Below are 16944 nucleotides of genomic sequence, written 5' to 3' on the forward strand. Positions count from 1 at the left end.
GCCTGCGTTAGCCCAGTCCTACGGCAATCGCTGCGGTTAGACGCCCGCGCCTTGATTTTTACAAGTCGGTGCCCCGAGCGGCGTTGCCCACCCAGCCGACAAAAGCCAAAAACCCCACGCGTGCTCCTTCCATCCCTTCCCATTTTCCAGGCGGGGTGCAAGCGCGGTTAACCCCAGCCGCAACCCGGGCTGGAGCAGGTGCAGCGGGAGCACGGGGCCGGGGGCCGGGGGGGGGGGGGCGGCCGGGGCGGGGGCCCGGTGCGGGGCGGCCACTTCCTGCTCCGCATCACCCCGGCCGCTGCGCCCAGCGGGGAGGAGGGCGGGCGGGCAGGGGCGGCAGCCCGCAGCGGGGGAGCCTACCGGGGAGCGGGGGGGGAGGGAGGAGGAGGAGCGGGGGGCAGAGAAAAGGGGAAAAAAAAAAAAAAGAGAAAAAAAAAAAAAGTTTGTACGTGCAGCGGCGGCGGGAGGAAAGCCTCCGCAGGCGGGCGGCTGCCGGAGAGCAGCGGCGGCTGGGGGAGGAGGAGGGGGGGAGGCGGCGGCGGGGCCGCGGCGGGGGGCGGGGGGCGGAAGGCCGCCGGTGCGCGGGGCCGGGCGCTGCGTGCGCGGCGGCGGGAGGGAGAGGGCGGGCGGGCGGGAGGATGCGGCTGAAGCTGGGCTTCCTGCTGCGCGCCGTGCTGCTGGCGGGCAGCTTCTTGGGGCTGCTGCTGCTCTGGTCCTCGCTGTCGCCCCGCGCCGAGGAGCCGGCTCCCCCGGGACGGCCGCGGGTGAGTGTGCGGCCGCGCCGGGCGGCGGGACGGGGCGGGTGGCGGGGCCGCCGCCCGCGATGGGACCGGCGGCGGCGGGGGGCGGCTGCCCTGGCTGCGGCCTGCGGCGCCTGCAGGCCCGAGAGGGGAGCGCCGAGCGGCCGGGCCGGCCCCGGCCGGCCCCCGGATCCGGCGTCCCTGCCCGGGCGGCGCCGCGCCGTCGCCCGCCGCCGTGGGGCTGCCGGGGCCGCGGCGGGGCCCGGGGAGCGCTGCGCTCCGCTGGGGCCCGGCGGCCGGGCCCGGCCGGTGTCCGGTCCTCCGGGGCCGCCGCAGGGCCCCCCTCCCCGCCCGCCGGGGGCCGGCAGCGCGCCGCCGGTGTCCGCCGCCGGCGGGTGGGGGGGGGGGGGGCGGGCGGTGCCCGGCGGGGCCCTTCCCTGGGACCTCCCCGGCGGCGATGCCCTGGGCACCCGAAGCGCGGGGGTTTCCCTTTGGGGCTTTTCCATCCCTCAAATCACCGCGCTGGTGGAAGCTGCGGGAGCGTTGTGCAAAGGTCCCCCCCAGAGCTTCAACAAAGGGCGCAGGTGTTCCCCTCTCCCACTCACCCCGCCGCCACGGATCGGCCTCCCGACGTTTTGTACTAGCCAAACGACTGGTTTCGCCAAGGAGAAGCAGCAGATCAGGTAACGTAAGAACAGCGCACGGAAAGCCAAAAGGCGTTGGATTGATCGCGCAGGCGTTGCGGATCTCCCACCCCGAAATGGTGGGGTAACCCGTGAGCCATGGTGTGGGCAGCGCTTCGGATGGAAGGGACGGTAACCTCTAGAAACGCTTCGGGAGGTCAGGAGAGCAAATCTGGGGAGCGAGCCTTGCTGTGGCCTTGTCTTGGTCACGTCAGGCGAGAAGAGTCTGACTCTTGGACACCAGGGTCTCGGAAGGAGTCAAAGTGCTTCTTCCATATTCCCCAGATGTTTGAGTTGTGGAACATAACTGTACTTAAGGGGATCTACTTGAAGTAAGATTAGTCAGGATTATTTCAATCTTGGTAAGGTCATAACATTTTACAGTGATTATCTTAAAAAGTGATCTTTTACGATGTGTTCACTGATGATCTTGGTCCTCTCCGGTGGGCTGCTTTGAATAGTTGTGGAAGGCAAGCGAGCTGACAGAATTCTTGCTTTTGAAAACTGAAAATTACTTTGGACTCCTTCAGCAGATGCTCTGTCTTTCTGAAGCTGTTACAGTTTACTGTATCTTGGCAGTTACTGCTGAGATAATAGGCCATCGTGGTTCTTTTGGAGATACACAGTTTATTAAGTGGTGAAGTTTCTGTAATCTGTTCTTCCAGACACAACACAGGATTTTCTGTGTACAGAAACATTTTTAGGAATTTTAATTGCATACCTCCCAAGAAAACCTCGGGCAGTAAACATTTGGTGTCAAAACCAGTCAAATTACTTTTCCTGCGTAACAGGTACTAGACCTGTAAAGTGACATCCTCTGGGAAGAAAAAAAAAAAAAAAAAAACAACCCACAAACCAGTTATGGTTGCGTTGGCATGTAGGGCAGTGACCATCTTCAGATGATTGTTCTGGGGTGACAACTGAAATATTGCAGTCCTGCAGTGTGCATGCTGTAGCAATTTATGCAGGTGCTATAATGAATCACGCTATCCTTTCTCACAAGCCTGAAGGCTTTCACTCGGAGACTTTTGAGCTGAACCCTTGTATCTACCTCCATTCGCACGTGAGGTGTAATGCGGAAATGGTTTCTAGCTGATCCACCTGGCAATACGGGAGTCGGAAGAGTTTTTACAGTCCAGCCCCCGATAAAGCAGCATTCTGTCTTTATTACCCCTGCCTCGACTGGAGGAAAAAATATCTGTGACAGCCACCTCAGGAAATAATTCAGTCTTTGTTGGGAACAAATATAATTATGTTAAGCAAACACTGTCAAAGATGAAATCTAAACAGAATATATGGTTCGTTAGCTAGATCAGCTATTTACTTATCAATGTGATATATATGAGATTGGGTAACGCATGCTTCTTCATCATTTTCTGGGAAACGGTATTGTTATTACCAAATTTGTGTTTTGGTTTGGACTGCTTTCCTCCTCAGAAGCTGCTCAGGCGATGAATACTAGTTAAACAGTAGTGAGCGGACTCACTCCTAGCAGTGCTCCAGCGTATTTCTGGGGAGCTGGCAGAGCCCGGGAATACGTCCAAAGGTGAGGGCCTGCGTATCCAGCATCCTGCAGGGCGAAACAAGGCTGGCCCCGTGAGGTGGGCTTGTCTCTCGGGTTATGCTCCCTGCCACACCTGGAAACAGACTGCCTTGGTGCAGCTTCGGCATGTTGGAACTAGGAGTTTAATTCTAACTGCTTCTCTGAAATGCACTGGTGCACGCTTTGTTCATTTATACAAATGTGTATGTTTGCTCTGTTGTTAGCTGCCAGAAAGTTTGTTAAGCTAAAGATAACAGAATAATTATTCTTCCCGTACAACGCCCTCCTCCCTTTGCTTGTGCTGAAAGCTCAAGCCAACAAATGTAAAATTCCTTCTCAGACAGCACCAGCTTAAAATAGAATTTAAGTTTTTATAGCTAACCTCAGGCAGTACCCTTTCCCTCTCTGCACTGTAACCCTGGGCCCTTTTTAATAACACCAAGGCGTTAAAGAAGCAAAGATGAAAAGTTCTGCTGTGTTGTTCTTTTTGTGTTTATAACCTTGAATCTTTTCCTGCTTACAGCAGCAGACAAGAGTGGGATAGACAGTAATACTGAAGATCTTGTAGTAGTGTTATAACTATGTGACTTTTTTTAAAAAAAAGTATATTCTCCCTTCAAATATGGTGTTACGGGTTTTTCTGCTGATCTTAAAAGATTTCAGAGGATCTTTTGGAGAGGCAAGATGATTAATGTACAGAGAGTTTTCAAAGAAGTGAAAGTGGAGAAGTGGCTGTTTAGGAAGCAAGCAAGAGAACTCAAAGGTAATAGCAGTAATATAGACGGTTGGAGATAAGACCTTTATTTCTGATAGAAGACTACCACAGGGCGTGTATATTCACTGCTGTTGAAAGCATATTCAGAAGCTGGGGAGACAAAGCCCTTCCCCGGGTAATCTGCCTGTGGTTTCTGCAAGACACTGTTTGAGGAAAAAGTGCTTGTCAGATTCAGAGCGAGAGGTTAAGTATTTATGTGTCTGCATTATCAGAAATACCCAAACAGAACAAAATAATCATTATCCTAACGAGCTTTTAGCTTCCAATCTAAGCCAAATAGAAACAATGAAAATATATTAAGGTCTATCCTCAGAGTCTTTAAAAGCATATCTGCTGTTGTGTAAGTAAGGACACCTGCTATCTGATAGTAAGGATTACAAGGGTACTGAAGATTTAGGCAGGGACACTCTTGTTTATGGTTGTGAGGAAAGATTAGGCAGAATTGTTGATTGAATTATTATGTGCATGTTGTGGGGTCTTTTGGATGTTTTCTGATACCTTCTGCTCTTCTGAACCAAGGAATCGCAGCTTTGGAGCTAGCAGGAAATGATTGAGGCTATTCATCGTAGGAAGATTGCTGTAGGGATCCCAGCTATAGGACTTGTTGGTCTCCAGCCAGATGTGTCGCTAATGATCAGCCTCAGAGGTACAGCTTTAAAAGCTGGTGTCATCAAGGAGTGGGTAGTACAGCAGGCGGAACCAATAGACTGAAACGGTAAAGAAAGATTCATTACTGAAAAGTTAAAAACAGCGTATTTGGAGGAGTAAATGTAGTGTAGGAGTAAATGTAGTATAGGTCAACTTTAACTCTCCAAATCTGACCAATTACAAAGCGTTAAAGTGACCAAATTAGTATTTGGAAGCTTTAAAAATTATGTATAATTGAGGCTGGTGGGTTTACGTTTTGGTTGGTTTGTGGGGGTTTTTGGGGGGTTTGGTTTGGTTTTATTTTGGTTTTTGGTGTTGGGTTTTTTTTTTTCCCCCAAAAGATCTGTTTAGCCTACCTGAGGCAAAGTTCAAAGTACAGTTTTGCATGCTTATAGTCTATGTGGTAGTAGTATGATCAGTAGTCTCATACTTCCTCTAATCTTCACTGGAGCCCTCCAAGAAGCTAATAGAAATGACCCTATTCATTTGTCCATATGAAGGAGAATAAGTAAGGAAGAGTGTCCAGCGTGTTAGTTATCTCCTTCCAGAGCCTAGGAAGGTAGTAAAAGATTTGCTGGAAGTGTGTGGATGACCTTGCACGGCTCAGAAATGTGGTGGTGAGACTGCAAAACCCACAAAATAAGTTTCCTCCGTGTTCTGCCCTCTTGTGTGCAGCGAGGAGAGCTTCCTGAAATCTCAGCATGGGCTACCTGGCCTCGTATCTGCGAACCTGGTGCTTCAGATTTGAAGCGTTACAATATTTGTGGTATGTCCCAACTTTAGGTAGCCCATAGCCACCACACCTGAGCCACCGATGGGCTGCCATTAACTTGTCTCGTCATGTATTGAAGGCATTTAATTTTCTGTAAGTGATGTGTTCTTAATGGGCTTTTGTTTAGGGCGTATTTGTTTATCAACAGTTCTGAGACTTTCTGGACTGGGTTCCCAGGGGGGTTTTTGTGTGTATAAGTAACTGGGCAACTGTCCCCTTCCTCCTACCCACCCCTAAAAGCGCGCACATCTCCTACGCCAGGTGCGCCTTCAGTGCTCTATAATTTAACGGGAGCTTTTGAGGTCACGGTCTCCCACCCTTAGAGATTTATACCCTCATCCCCCCTGCCAGGACAGTCAGCTGTCTTTGCTGGCAGATGTCATGGTAGCCGTGCCGTAGCGAGGGAGGAGCAGTTGCCCTTGGATCGGGAAGGCAGGCTCGGCCAAGGGCCTTGGTGCAGGCAGCAATTCTGGCATGTCCCTCTGGTGCAGGAAACCAGATGATGGGCTTGCAGCCGGGGCCGTGGGCCCTCACCAACCACCAAGTTTAAACATTACAATTCCCGCATGGCCACTAGAAGGTGGAGAATTTATGAGGAGGAGGCAGAGGACTAGCTCACTTGGTTAGAGCATGGTGCTAATAACGCCAAGGTCACAGGTTCGATCCCTGCTCACTGCAGGGGGGGTTGGGCTCGATGATCTCTCAAGGTCCCTTCCAACCCAAAGCATTCTATGATTCTATGATTCTATGACTTAGGAAAAAAAGAAAAGCTGAATGGACATTTTCTGAGCTTTCCGGTGACACCCCTTTTTCCCCACTTTAAGGACCGCTAATATCCTATATGCCTTCACTGGATTGTCACTGAGAACTTAATGACAAGTTGCAGACTGAACTTGAAGAGGTATTGTGGTTTAAATTAGATTCTTTGTAGTGGAAGTCCCAGCGGAAATTATCCACTTTCCCTTAAGGAGTAATGGCAAATGTGCTTAGGAGAGAAACCGAGACGCAGGAATTTGAAGTTGATATCATTACTGGAGGAAAGGAGGGAATTGGAATAAGATCATAAATCTTATCACAGAGGGAGCGGTGTTCAGTAGTGAGGGGATTCAAGTTGTCCGAGCTTGGTAAAAACATGATGCGTTGTGGTAAACAGGTGATCAAATAGCACAATAATCTCGCTCGCTCTCTCTCCCCACTGCCCCCGCTCCCCCAATTGCTTTGTGTAGTTATCTGTACGTTGGTCACTTTTTTTAAACTGGTTTGCCTTTCTATAATTGGGTGAGACCTAACACAAGGAGTGCCACATCAGTTCCGCCACGCTGGCATTATCTGAAAGCTCAACGCAGTCCATCATCATCTGGGTGTGAAAAGCTCCCTACAGGTGCAGGGCTAGCCATAGGCACACCGCCTTCTGCAGTCAAAGCCGTAATAAGTCACTACCTCTTGTGTGACACTCAGCAGAAATGAACACCTTGACAAATTTTTCGTGTTCAGCAGGTTTTGTTTGAAATCTGGGTGCAGGGCAGCAGTGAGCTTGCTATAGCCAAAGTATTGTTGTTCTTGGAAGTAAGCATCACTTTCTTTTTTCCCCTCTGTTCATTATAATCTTAACTGTTGCTAGCGACAGTAATAGGCAAAATGTTTTGAGATATTAAATGCTAATTTTTTTTAATGTGTGCTTTCATCTAAATTGGCTTTGAAAAAGCTTGTAAAAATCTGTCACCCTTGGGAGAGTGTAAAAACTCCAATCCCTATCATACTAAAAGTGAAATCTTTTGACAAATGCTTCCAGTTATGTTGCAGAATAAATGACCACAAAGCAAATAATGTGAAAGAAATGAGGGGGGAAAAAAAGGCTACATAATTCCTACAATTTATGTATACATGCATAGATTGTATTAAAACTTTCTTGAACTCTTTTGTCATTAAGATCCCTTGTAATAAGTTAGGTAAATAACTCATTATTATCTCAAGACAATTATGTAAATGTCTACTCTAGAGAGAGCAGTTTTGCGCCATTTTATATGTATGTGACAAGATTCCTTTTGTCCTGTTCTAGCCCCAAGTGTTACCATTCATGAGTAATGTAAAAGAACTGAACAGCTGAAAAATCAAAGATGTTAAGGCTGATGTTTGCTTTTCAAGAATCCTATTGCAGGAGAAGGGGATGTAGAACATCCAGGGAAACTTTGGCAGGATCCTCAGCATAGGATGAAAGGTGGCTCTGCACTCTTAGGTAAGATTATGCAACAAAAAACTTAGTAGTTGTGTCTGTTTTGGGGATCGCCCAGGAAAACTATTCCACTGTTGCAGTACCTAATGGAGAAACCATGAGTAAGACCACAGAAATCAGGAAGGATTAGCACAATGGGTTGGTAGGTTGTCATTTGTTTAAAAAAAAAATAAATAAAACCAAACACAGAAGTGGTAATTTGTGCTGCTTAGTGGCCAAACAATGGGGCATTGAAAATAGCATCTAATGAAGTCCTTTTTTAAATAAAAATCTACATAATAGTTAACTCTATATTTTAAAGGTGGTGAGTTAAGAGATGATGGCAAAGCTGAAGTAGTAGAAATTCTGTTGCTAGTAAATTTAGTTACTAGAAAAGGCCTAATGGGTCGTCAGGATGCCAGCCTTGAGAGAAGGCAGAAGCATATATGTGGGTTTTTCGCCACGTGGCCGAGCAGCATGCACCTTCCCTAACCCAAGCTCAGCAGAGTTAAAATTGCTTGTATTGAGCTGACATTCCCTAATGAAAAATGACAGTATCTTTGTCCTATTTTTGTCAGATATTAAATCAGCATTACAGGAGACTGCCAAGTAGAAATAGGGCAGGATAAGCTGTTACATTAATAGGTTTGACTTCTACTTTGGGGGGTGCGGGGCAGGGGGGGGGGGGATGCTTTTTACAGAAACTAGGCGATATAATCTGAGAGAAGGATTCCAAGTCTGGTAACAGTCACATTTAATTACTAGATTTCCTCCGTAAGTGTGGAAAACAAACGTCTACTGTGAACGATTAGTTTAAAAATAGCAACATGCTGCTTAAAAGGCTGCCTCCTCCATCAGTTTTCTTTAATCTTTTTATGAATTAAAGGGAATTTATCTTGCTTGAATCTGCCTTTAGCAGTCCACCTCCGCCCCACAGCGCTCTAGATTTAGACGCTGTTTTGGTGAGTGAGGTTTCCCCCCGCCATGACTAGCAGGAGTGCCAAGGTAATGTGTTCAGTAAGGCAGGTGTTGCCAGAATGGCCCAACAACGGGGAGCAATAAGCAGCCAGCAGCGTGCACGTCTTCGCAACCTGTGATACTGTTTAGGCTTGGATTTGGGGGTATTCTGGCCTTTCACCTAATATAGGTTTTCAGGGAAAAAACCCTAAACTCTGTAGATTTCTGTAACTTAAACCAAAGGTTAAGGTTGTGCTTTATAGCAGATTTCTAGATTGGGATTTATCAGTTTAATTATAGCCTCCTCCTCGAAGGAGCCTGCTAGGAAAGTGTGTGCTTTTGTAGAAAAAGTGTGTGTTTTGTTGTTAATAATTGTAAAAAAAATACGGAGGAGAAGGCTAATACTTGTATTCTACCTTTGTTTTTCAAATAAACATCCTTATTGTGTTCCCCCTGCTTGGGACTGAACAGTTTTGAAATGGTTGCTTACTCAGTGGAATATCACTTGAATTGGTAGGTCTGAAATTTGACAAAACAAATTGTTTGCTTAGTGCGAGCTGTTTTTGAAATAGGTTGGTGCTTTCCTAGGGATGCATTTTCTAGCATAGAATTCCTGTCTTATGAAAACCCATTGACTTTCCATGTGGGAATAAAAATATTACTCTTACCAGGCTACATACATACATTATTTCTAAAACAAAACTGGCTACTTTTTGTAATGAAGAGATGATGCTTAAAAAAGTATTGTATTAAGCAGGAATTAAGCATGCTTCTCTATGCATAAGCATGCTTTCTTGCAACTCACAGAACAAATTGCCTTATTTTTCCTCTCTGTTACAATAAGCTAACAGTTTGCTGCTCTGTGGTGGTCTGCATTTCTTAAGTTTCTCTCTTACCATGTCTTCTTGAATCCTTCATTCTAATCGCCGACTCCAGTAATGTTTTTTTAGTATTGCTCTGGCTTTCCTAAGCTACAACTTCATTTTCCTTTGATTTCCTTGTGGAACGTTCAGTTGCAAATAGCAGCAGTTGGCACTGATGTGCAGTAAACTCCTGAGCAGCAGGAGGGAATTGTAGGAAGGTATAAGGTAAAAACAGTATACTGGTTTACATGCTGTTTACATTTGGAAAACTTTCTTTACAGTTGAAGGTCTCAAAATATAACTGTTAATGAAATTAAAGCATAAGCAGATGGTGCTCAGCCCACGAAGTTTCTTACTTATTTTGTTGTCTTTTAAAAAATTGGCAGTGAAAATGGCTCAGCAAGAACTGTTCTGACTTGAGTGAATACAGTTGATTTTTTTAATAAGGCAGAAAGTATTACGTTAAATAGCATGCTTTAGAAAAAACGCAAGTTTTTAAATGAAACTGAATATAGTTTTTTTTAATATTTAAACACTTTTGTCACAACTTGGGTATTAAAATTTGCTTCGGTTTTAACATGTAGTAAAAGATTTCCCTTTTAAGGATGACTAAAGAAACCAAGGCATAGCATTTCAATAGGGCTGAAGCATAGTGCCACCCCATTTTCTTTCTCACTTCCTGCCTTTGTGGATTTGAGATATTGAAGCAATGTCTTTGTTTTGAGCTAGTTAATAAGAATTCTAGATATGTCAAAGAAGGAAAACAAAAAAAGTAACCAAGCTACCTCTTAAAAGCTTCTGGGATGGTAATGTCATGAGTTTTCTATTCTTCCTATTGAGGAAGGAAGACCAAGAAAGCCAATATTGGGATAGCGTGTTCTTCAGAGAAAATAAATTGTTCTCTGCATGCTTTAGTCTTGAAACAAGATTTGCTACACTCTCGCTGAAATGAGGCCTTGAAGTCAGCTCCTCCAGGCTTGTAATGTATGTCTTTTATAAGCCATGCATGTGTCAATGGTGCATTTATCATGCACCTTAGACTGCTTCACCTGCTCTGTCCCTGCTAATCCATCTCCCACAGTGTTATTCTAACATGCCAAAGCCTCTGAGAAGCTTTAAACAGCAGCTACGAAATACGTTGGTTTTTTTTCTCACCTCTTCCACGTTTTCCACCCTTATTTCCCTCCCCTCTGTGAAATACCTTCCTCCTGCACAGAACCAAGACCTTCAAAACAGTATCTCAAGGGTGGGAGGCTGGTTTTTTTTGTTTGCTTCTTTTGATGGACTCTGACCTTTTAGCGATTGTCTGTAAGTGTATCATTTGCCTCTGATCGCAGAGTTCTTAGCCAGCAGCTCTCAAGTCCAGAAGGATGGTGCGTGGGTTTCCTGTGCCTCAGCTCCTGCTGGTGAGGGAGAAGAATCTCCTGGTGCTTCTTGTAGCACTTTTTGGAGATCCTCAGCTCCAAATGCTGATATTTCACTCAATGTAAGATACTCCTACGGCATGAGATGTACTGAGTATGTAAAGTGGTCTTGAGTACTCTCTGTGGAGGTATTCCAGCCCTGGATGTCTAAAGTAAGACTGCAGATCAGTTTCTGGGATGCATTTGTGTGATCTCGGCATCTGAGAGTTGAAGACTCCTTGTGTCTTACGTCCCTTTCTGTGTTTTCCAATACCAATCTAAAATATTTGTCTTGAAGACTTGCTTAATTTTCAGTTATGTAAACAGTACAGGAAAGGTTGGGCTAAGGAAGGCCAGGAAGTGTTGACTTGACAGCGAGGCTGTGAAGCAATTTGAGTAGGTCCAGGGCACAACAACCCCATGCAGCGCTACAGGCTTGGGGAAGAGTGGCTGGAAAGCTGCCTGGCCAAAAAGGACCTGGGGGTGTTGGTAGACAGCCGGCTGAACATGAGCCAGCAGTGTGCCCAGGTGGCCAAGAAGGCCAACAGCATCCTGGCTTGTATCAGGAATAGCATGGCCAGCAGGAGCAGGGAGGTGATTGTGCCCCTGTACTCGGCGCTGCTGAGGCCGCACCTGGAATACTGTGTCCAGTGTTGGGCCCCTCAATACAAGAAAGACATTGAGGTGCTGGAGCGTGTTCAGAGAAGGGCAACGAAGCTGGTGAAGGGTCTGGAGCACAGGCCTTCTGAGGAGCGGCTGAGGGAACTGGGGTTGTTTAGCCTGGAGAAGAGGAGGCTGAGGGGAGACCTTATGGCTCTCTACAACTACCTGAAAGGAGGTTGTAGTGAGGTGGGTGTTGGTCTCTTCTCCCATGTAGTTAGAGATAGGACGAGAGGAAATGGGCTCAAGCTGCGCCAGGGGAGGTTTAGGTTGGAAATTAGGAAAAATTTCTTTATGGAAAGGGTGGTCAAGAATTGGAACAGGCTGCCCAGAGAGGTGGTGGAGTCACCATCCCTGGAAGCGTTCAAAAAACGGGTAGATGTGGCACTTCGGGACATGGTTTAGTCTAGTCTACCCTTGATTAGCTTAGAGTAGACTTGGTAGTGTAGGTTAATGGTTGGACTGGATGATCTTAAAGGTCTTTTCCAACCTAAACGATTCTATGATTCTAGGCGTGAGCTCCTCCTTCAGGGTCACCAACAGAAAAAACATCCTGAAGGAGCGCAGCTATCCGTGGCGCTGGAATCAAGACTGGGAGAAGGCTTCGATGTCAAACCTGGGGCAAATGTAACCATTACTCTAGCCCAGCTGTGACAATGTATGATGAGACCCTCGAGTGCTCACAGCAGGGAGTAGCAATACAAAGTGTCGATACCATCACCAGTACTTCGTGTAGAGAAACAAAAGGTCGGGAGTCTCTGTAAGATACAGAGTTGCTGTATTAGAGAGCAGACTTGCCTTTTCCACGAATAGTCACGTCAGTCACCTCTCAGGGAGTTTCTAAGTTTTGCTGCCGTTATTATCTTCTACCAAGGCTGGTGATGACAGGGGAGTTGTCAAGCTGTTGTGATAAAAGGGAGCAGACTGCCAGGATAGTTCATGTAGCCTTTAATCTTTGTGTATGCCTGAGGGGCCTTGGGAAAAGAGGATGGCAGGGAGCAGGCTGGATTAATTTTTCTGGATGAAATGGATATGTCCTGGGGGTTGGCCTACTTTAAAAATAATTAGAATTCTTTGAAATCTGCTGTCCTTGAGCACACTTCATCTGCCCTATGTCCCCTTGCTCTGACTCCCATATGGATCTTGTGGTTGAGAGATGCCGCGTGCCTCTTTGGGAGGTGTTTGTTTTGGCAATATTTCCCAGGGGTGCATCATTTCTAAAGCCAAGCTGACTTGAATATATGTGTGTGGTGAAATGTGCACAGGGACTGGAGGTAATCAGAGGTACCTAGTTATGTTGTTGCTGTTAAGCTGGTAACAGAGAGGCTGCTGGGCTTGCAGTAAGGCTTGCGAGACACTGATTTTCAGATCTTAGTGTATAGAAACAATCTTTCTCTTTTAAAAATTTACTTTTTTAAACAATCCTGTGTGTTTGCATCAGGTGATGAAGGTATGATTGGATCCTTAAGAAGGAGGCTTGATGATGATCATTGACTGCAGCCAGCACAAGTTCATGTTAGCGTAATGAGGTGCATTGATCTTCTGTTGTTCCAGGTTCTTATTCCAATCTCATCCTCAGCTGAAGGATGAATACCTCAATTTGTTTCTTTTTTTTTTTTCCTGGTCAATTTTTTTTTCTCCTTATTTTTTTTCTTTGTGGGAATTTGGGGAGATAATTAGATTTATTCTCATGACCCACTGTTCAACAAGTTAAGAGTTTTCTTGCATTGCAGTGGGATATTAAATGATATGGGTATCTGGAAGTAAGGAAGGAAGATAAACGATCAGACTACTTCTCGTGACTTTATCCTCTGTAATAGTTTGGGCAATCTATCTTCTAACAGGTTTGTCACAGGATATAAAACACTAAGGTTTTTATGGAAAAAAAACCTGTTTCATTTTAAACTCTACAATTCGTGTCTATGATTAAAGAAGTCTTCACAGCCTTAAACGCTAAGCGCTGCAGTTTTCATTGATAGAATTGGCCAATTAGCATTGCTGCAAAGGAGAGGCGCCTTGAACGGGTTTTTGAACAGGTTTTATCTTGCACGATATTTGCAAGAATTTAGTCTGTACCGATTACTTGTCAAAGTACAGTTTGCAGTTTAATCCCAGCAATCCTAATTTTCAGGAATTGTTCACAGCTGTTAATTTCTAAGAAACAGACAGAACTTTTATCTATTAATTTGGTTTATCTAACAACTGTAAAGTACTTCTTTATGTTACCAAAGGCAAAACGTTGCAAGCAGAATTCATTATACTTTTAGGATGATGCTTTAAAAATATATTTTGATATCTTAACTGAATAATGTTGACTCTGATGCTTTAAAATGTTCATTGGTGAGAATGCTTTTGAGTATCAGAAAGAATTGTATTTTATCATCTTCCTTTTTTCATCCTCAGACCTGAGACTTCCTAAGTCCAGAGCAAAATACTTCTTACATATTTACTAAAATGCGTGGGCATTTATTTTTAAGCTCATTTTTACTGATGAGGAAGTTAAAGTTTCAGATACAGAATCAGTATCTTATAGTTGAACCCATTAAATATTCCTGTATGTAGTTGTACGCAGCTGACTTCCTGTAAGTCACTTTGGCTTTACAAATAGAAGCCTTCCAGCAGTGTATATTTAGGAGATCTATTCATAGTCTAACACCAAAACCCAACAACTTTCCTGTAGGAAGTCCATTTGCTCCCCTGCATGCATTTGTTCATTTTGTCAGACCTTAATATTGCTTAACTGTTTTTATACTGTATCGGCTATAGGACTCAAAGAAACTTTAAATCGTGTGAAAAAGACCAGTTATGGCAACCCTAATGTTTTATAACCAGTGCTGGTTTTAGCCCAATACATGTTAACCTCTGCAATGCTCCTTTCCCTTCATACATTTTTGCTTTTAAAGTTTTGGTTTCTTTACTTATTTTCATTCATTTTGTCTGTAGACTGAAGTAATGTACCCAGCACTAGACTGGGACATTCCCTAATACCCTTTCTTATCTAGCTGTAGTGGCATAAAAGATTGGATATGGGAGTGAGAAAATAAATGCTAATTTTGCTTAATTCTTCATCTTATGTGGAAAGGAGTTCTGCCTAACATTTGGGTGCATTTTGTAAGGAAAGAGTAGTACTGGAGATCTAGAAATACATGTTCAAATCATCATGCTATGTAAAGTAACCATTTTTATATATTTTTAATGAGAACTCTATTGATGCTTGGAGCTTTCCTGAGAAGTGCCCTCACCTAGTGCAGGGCAGCCACTGGTTATCATATCTTACCCCTCCTCCCAGAATTTAAGAACATGCAGCGATCTCCTTAATCTGTAGGAAGAGGAAAATAATCTCTTTTTTTTTTTTTTTTTTTTTTTGTAGCTCTATTTTGGTTTACAAGAATAAAGGGAGATTCACGCTGCTAAGAATATTTAACAGAAATATAGTTTGGTTTAGAGCATAACAGTGTCCCTGCATTACCATTTACCATGGAAAACACTGGAAGAGCACTCCAGGGTGTCCTGGGAAGGAGACCAGGAGCGACTGCCCAGACCACCAAACCCAAAGTCTGTTTTACTGTTACAGGCTTTCCCTGCATAGGAATGCTTGGATTATTTCTTGCTTCTGTGGCTGAGATGGGGTCTGGGTGTGGTGACTCAAAAAACACATGACTGGGCAAGCCTGTATATTTTTTTTTCTGGTGCTCTTACTTAGTACACCATGAGTGTCTGGCCTTAAATTCAGGAGAGATGCAAGTGTGCTGCCTTTATGCCTCCGCCCAGCAACTGGGTCTCCTCCAAGGAAGAAGAAAGGTTTGGAGAGAGGCACACTGGGTCTTTTTCATTTGGTTGGTTGTTTTATTTTGGTATAAAGGTACAAAAGAAACAGACCCTCTCTTGAGCCAGGCAGCTGCTCTCCTGCCAGCCTGCAGGTACTTGTTCTCCCTGCTGCCCCACAGAGGTCCCGAGGAGGGCTTTGAGAATGGCTGGAAATCAATCTGGAGGAGCAGGGCTGCGTGGCCCTTGTCTCCCCTCTGTATGCCTCTGCACAAGTAATGGTTTTAAACAGCCTGGGGAGGCAGCTGTGTTCTGCGTGTTTTGCTACTAGGGCACTCTCCTCCGTTTTTCAGCTACCCCTTGCTTCCAGCAGCTTTTTTTCACGCTCCTGTTTTGAACTAGCTCAGCACTGGTGTTCACCTTGCCTATGGCTACCAAATTGATTTGGCTTGCCCACACAGCTGGCTCTGAGAAGTCCTTGATCCAGCTCGGTGTGCAGGTGTAAAGGTGCTCGTGTCGGCGCACAGGCAGGACAAAAATGTGTAGCAGAGAAGTAAACTGATTGTAGAAATGTATCCATCCTACTCTGGAACATCAGCTTGAAAAACCCAGCACCTATCAGACAGAAGGTTAAATCTACAACAAGTTAGCGAAAACAAAAATGTAAAGGCAGATTGTCTGCATCCAGCTAAAAGAAAAATACAGTTTTCATTAATTTTCTGCAAGAGCTAGGTGCATCTTGTAATTTGTACTCCTGGTATTCCACAGTTCACCTTGCAGCAGAGATGAAAAATACCACCTTCAGCTTTTACTGTATATCTGCAATCTTGGGAAGATAAATGTCAATGCAATGCATCATAGTATTGACATTCAGAAGTCTTCCAAACTTCGCTTTTTAAATAAAACAGGGAAGTCAGACTTGAATCCCTTTACTCAGTAGGAAGAGTAGGCAAATGATTATTTTTTTTTTGCCACATCTTATATAAATCTGACTTCCTTTACAAATCTACAGTTGTGTCATACTGTCACGAATTACTGAGCTGGAAATGCCATGCTAAACAAAAGGATAATACGCTGGTTCCAGGTAAAATGTTATGTCTGAAGTGACTTTTATTGCTTGTGGCTTTGAGCTGCTCTTTAGCAGAGGTGCACAGTGTTTCTGGTATTCATGTTCTGTTGAAATTATTAAAAATGGAAAGCTGAATATTTGCTTATTTTTAAGCTTTCATATCCTTTAATTGGACCAAGTTAAATGCAAAGTAAAAAATTCCAGCTTTAATGAAGTCAGAAAGGCTATCCAAATTTTTTGCATAGGATCATAGGATAATTCAAGCTGAAAAGGGACCTGACCTAGTCCAACCTCTTGTTCAAAGCAGGGTCAACTATGGGGTCAGACAGGCTGCTCGGGGCTTTGTCCAGTTGAATTTTGAAAACCTCCAAGGAGGGAAGATGGCACAACCACTCTGCCTAACTTGTCCTACTGCTTGGCTGTTCTCATGGTACAAGTTTTTTTTTATATCCAGTTGAAAATTTCCATCAATTTCACCAAAGAACACACTGAGACCTCTTCATTGCTATACCTGATATTTTTAGTTTGCCATGATACTTAAAAGTGTAGAACTGTTTAACTGTAATTTAAGAAAAAAAAATAGTGGGTTTTCTGGTTGCTTTTTGTGTTGGGTTTTTTTTGTTTGTTTTAGTTTACTGGAACTGTTTGGTGGGATAGTGGCTCAGTCTGTCTTCACTTAGAAGATTTGTCCAAGTCTACGTTGTGTGATAAAGTAATGTATTGAGAAAATGTTGATTTGGGTAACTTGTATACGACAATTTTAAACAGGCATATACCTTTTATGTTGTGTTGTTGTCACTTATGTGCAAGAACTTTTAAAAAAGAAAGCATCTCATCCCAAAAGGCGACTGATT

General features: G+C 44.5%; 1 protein-coding gene across 2 annotated transcripts in view; it reads left to right on the forward strand.

The window, feature by feature from the left end:
- Positions 1 to 638: 638 nt before the first annotated feature.
- GALNT7 (polypeptide N-acetylgalactosaminyltransferase 7) overlaps positions 639 to 16944 on the forward strand; it is a 73294-nt gene continuing 56988 nt past the window's right edge. For both annotated transcript variants that reach the window (XM_075709510.1, XM_075709509.1), the window contains exon 1: positions 639 to 764. In XM_075709510.1, the coding sequence (XP_075565625.1) occupies positions 639 to 764 (126 nt within the window). The remainder of the gene's footprint in view (positions 765 to 16944) is intronic.

Source organism: Pelecanus crispus, chromosome 4 (genome assembly GCF_030463565.1).
Source record: "Pelecanus crispus isolate bPelCri1 chromosome 4, bPelCri1.pri, whole genome shotgun sequence".
Taxonomy (NCBI): Eukaryota; Metazoa; Chordata; class Aves; order Pelecaniformes; family Pelecanidae; genus Pelecanus; species Pelecanus crispus.